The sequence below is a fragment of the Gavialis gangeticus genome, unplaced genomic scaffold (assembly GCF_001723915.1).
Source record: "Gavialis gangeticus isolate Ggan-Ray unplaced genomic scaffold, GavGan_comp1, whole genome shotgun sequence".
In the NCBI taxonomy this organism is placed as follows: Eukaryota; Metazoa; Chordata; order Crocodylia; family Gavialidae; genus Gavialis; species Gavialis gangeticus.
In genome coordinates this window covers 26,167,851-26,168,063 of record NW_017728993.1, presented here as the reverse complement: position 1 = coordinate 26,168,063, position 213 = coordinate 26,167,851, and the positions used below count along the sequence as shown (strand labels likewise).

Sequence of the window (213 nt, the reverse complement as noted above, 5' to 3'; positions counted from 1 at the left end):
AAGCCGGGGGGGCGGGGGGGGAGCAGGAGGCCACGGAGCAGCCCAGGCCGCCTGCGCCCCATGGCCCAGCCCCGCTCTGCCCAGTTGCACGGGGACGCGGATGGCTTCCGGGCCGCCCTGGCCAGCCTGGTAGACAGCCCGCGGTTCAGGTGAGACGTCCGAGCCACGGCCAGTTGCACCCCACTTTGCATGCAGCCCCCCCCCCCGCACCAG

General features: G+C 75.1%; 1 protein-coding gene across 4 annotated transcripts in view; it reads left to right on the top strand.

The window, feature by feature from the left end:
• Positions 1 to 18: 18 nt before the first annotated feature.
• BTBD19 (BTB domain containing 19) overlaps positions 19 to 213 on the top strand; it is a 3,564-nt gene continuing 3,369 nt past the window's right edge. For all 4 annotated transcript variants that reach the window (XM_019501410.1, XM_019501409.1, XM_019501408.1 and 1 more), the window contains exon 1: positions 19 to 149. In XM_019501410.1, the coding sequence (XP_019356955.1) occupies positions 61 to 149 (89 nt within the window). In that variant the 5' untranslated portion in view covers positions 19 to 60. The remainder of the gene's footprint in view (positions 150 to 213) is intronic.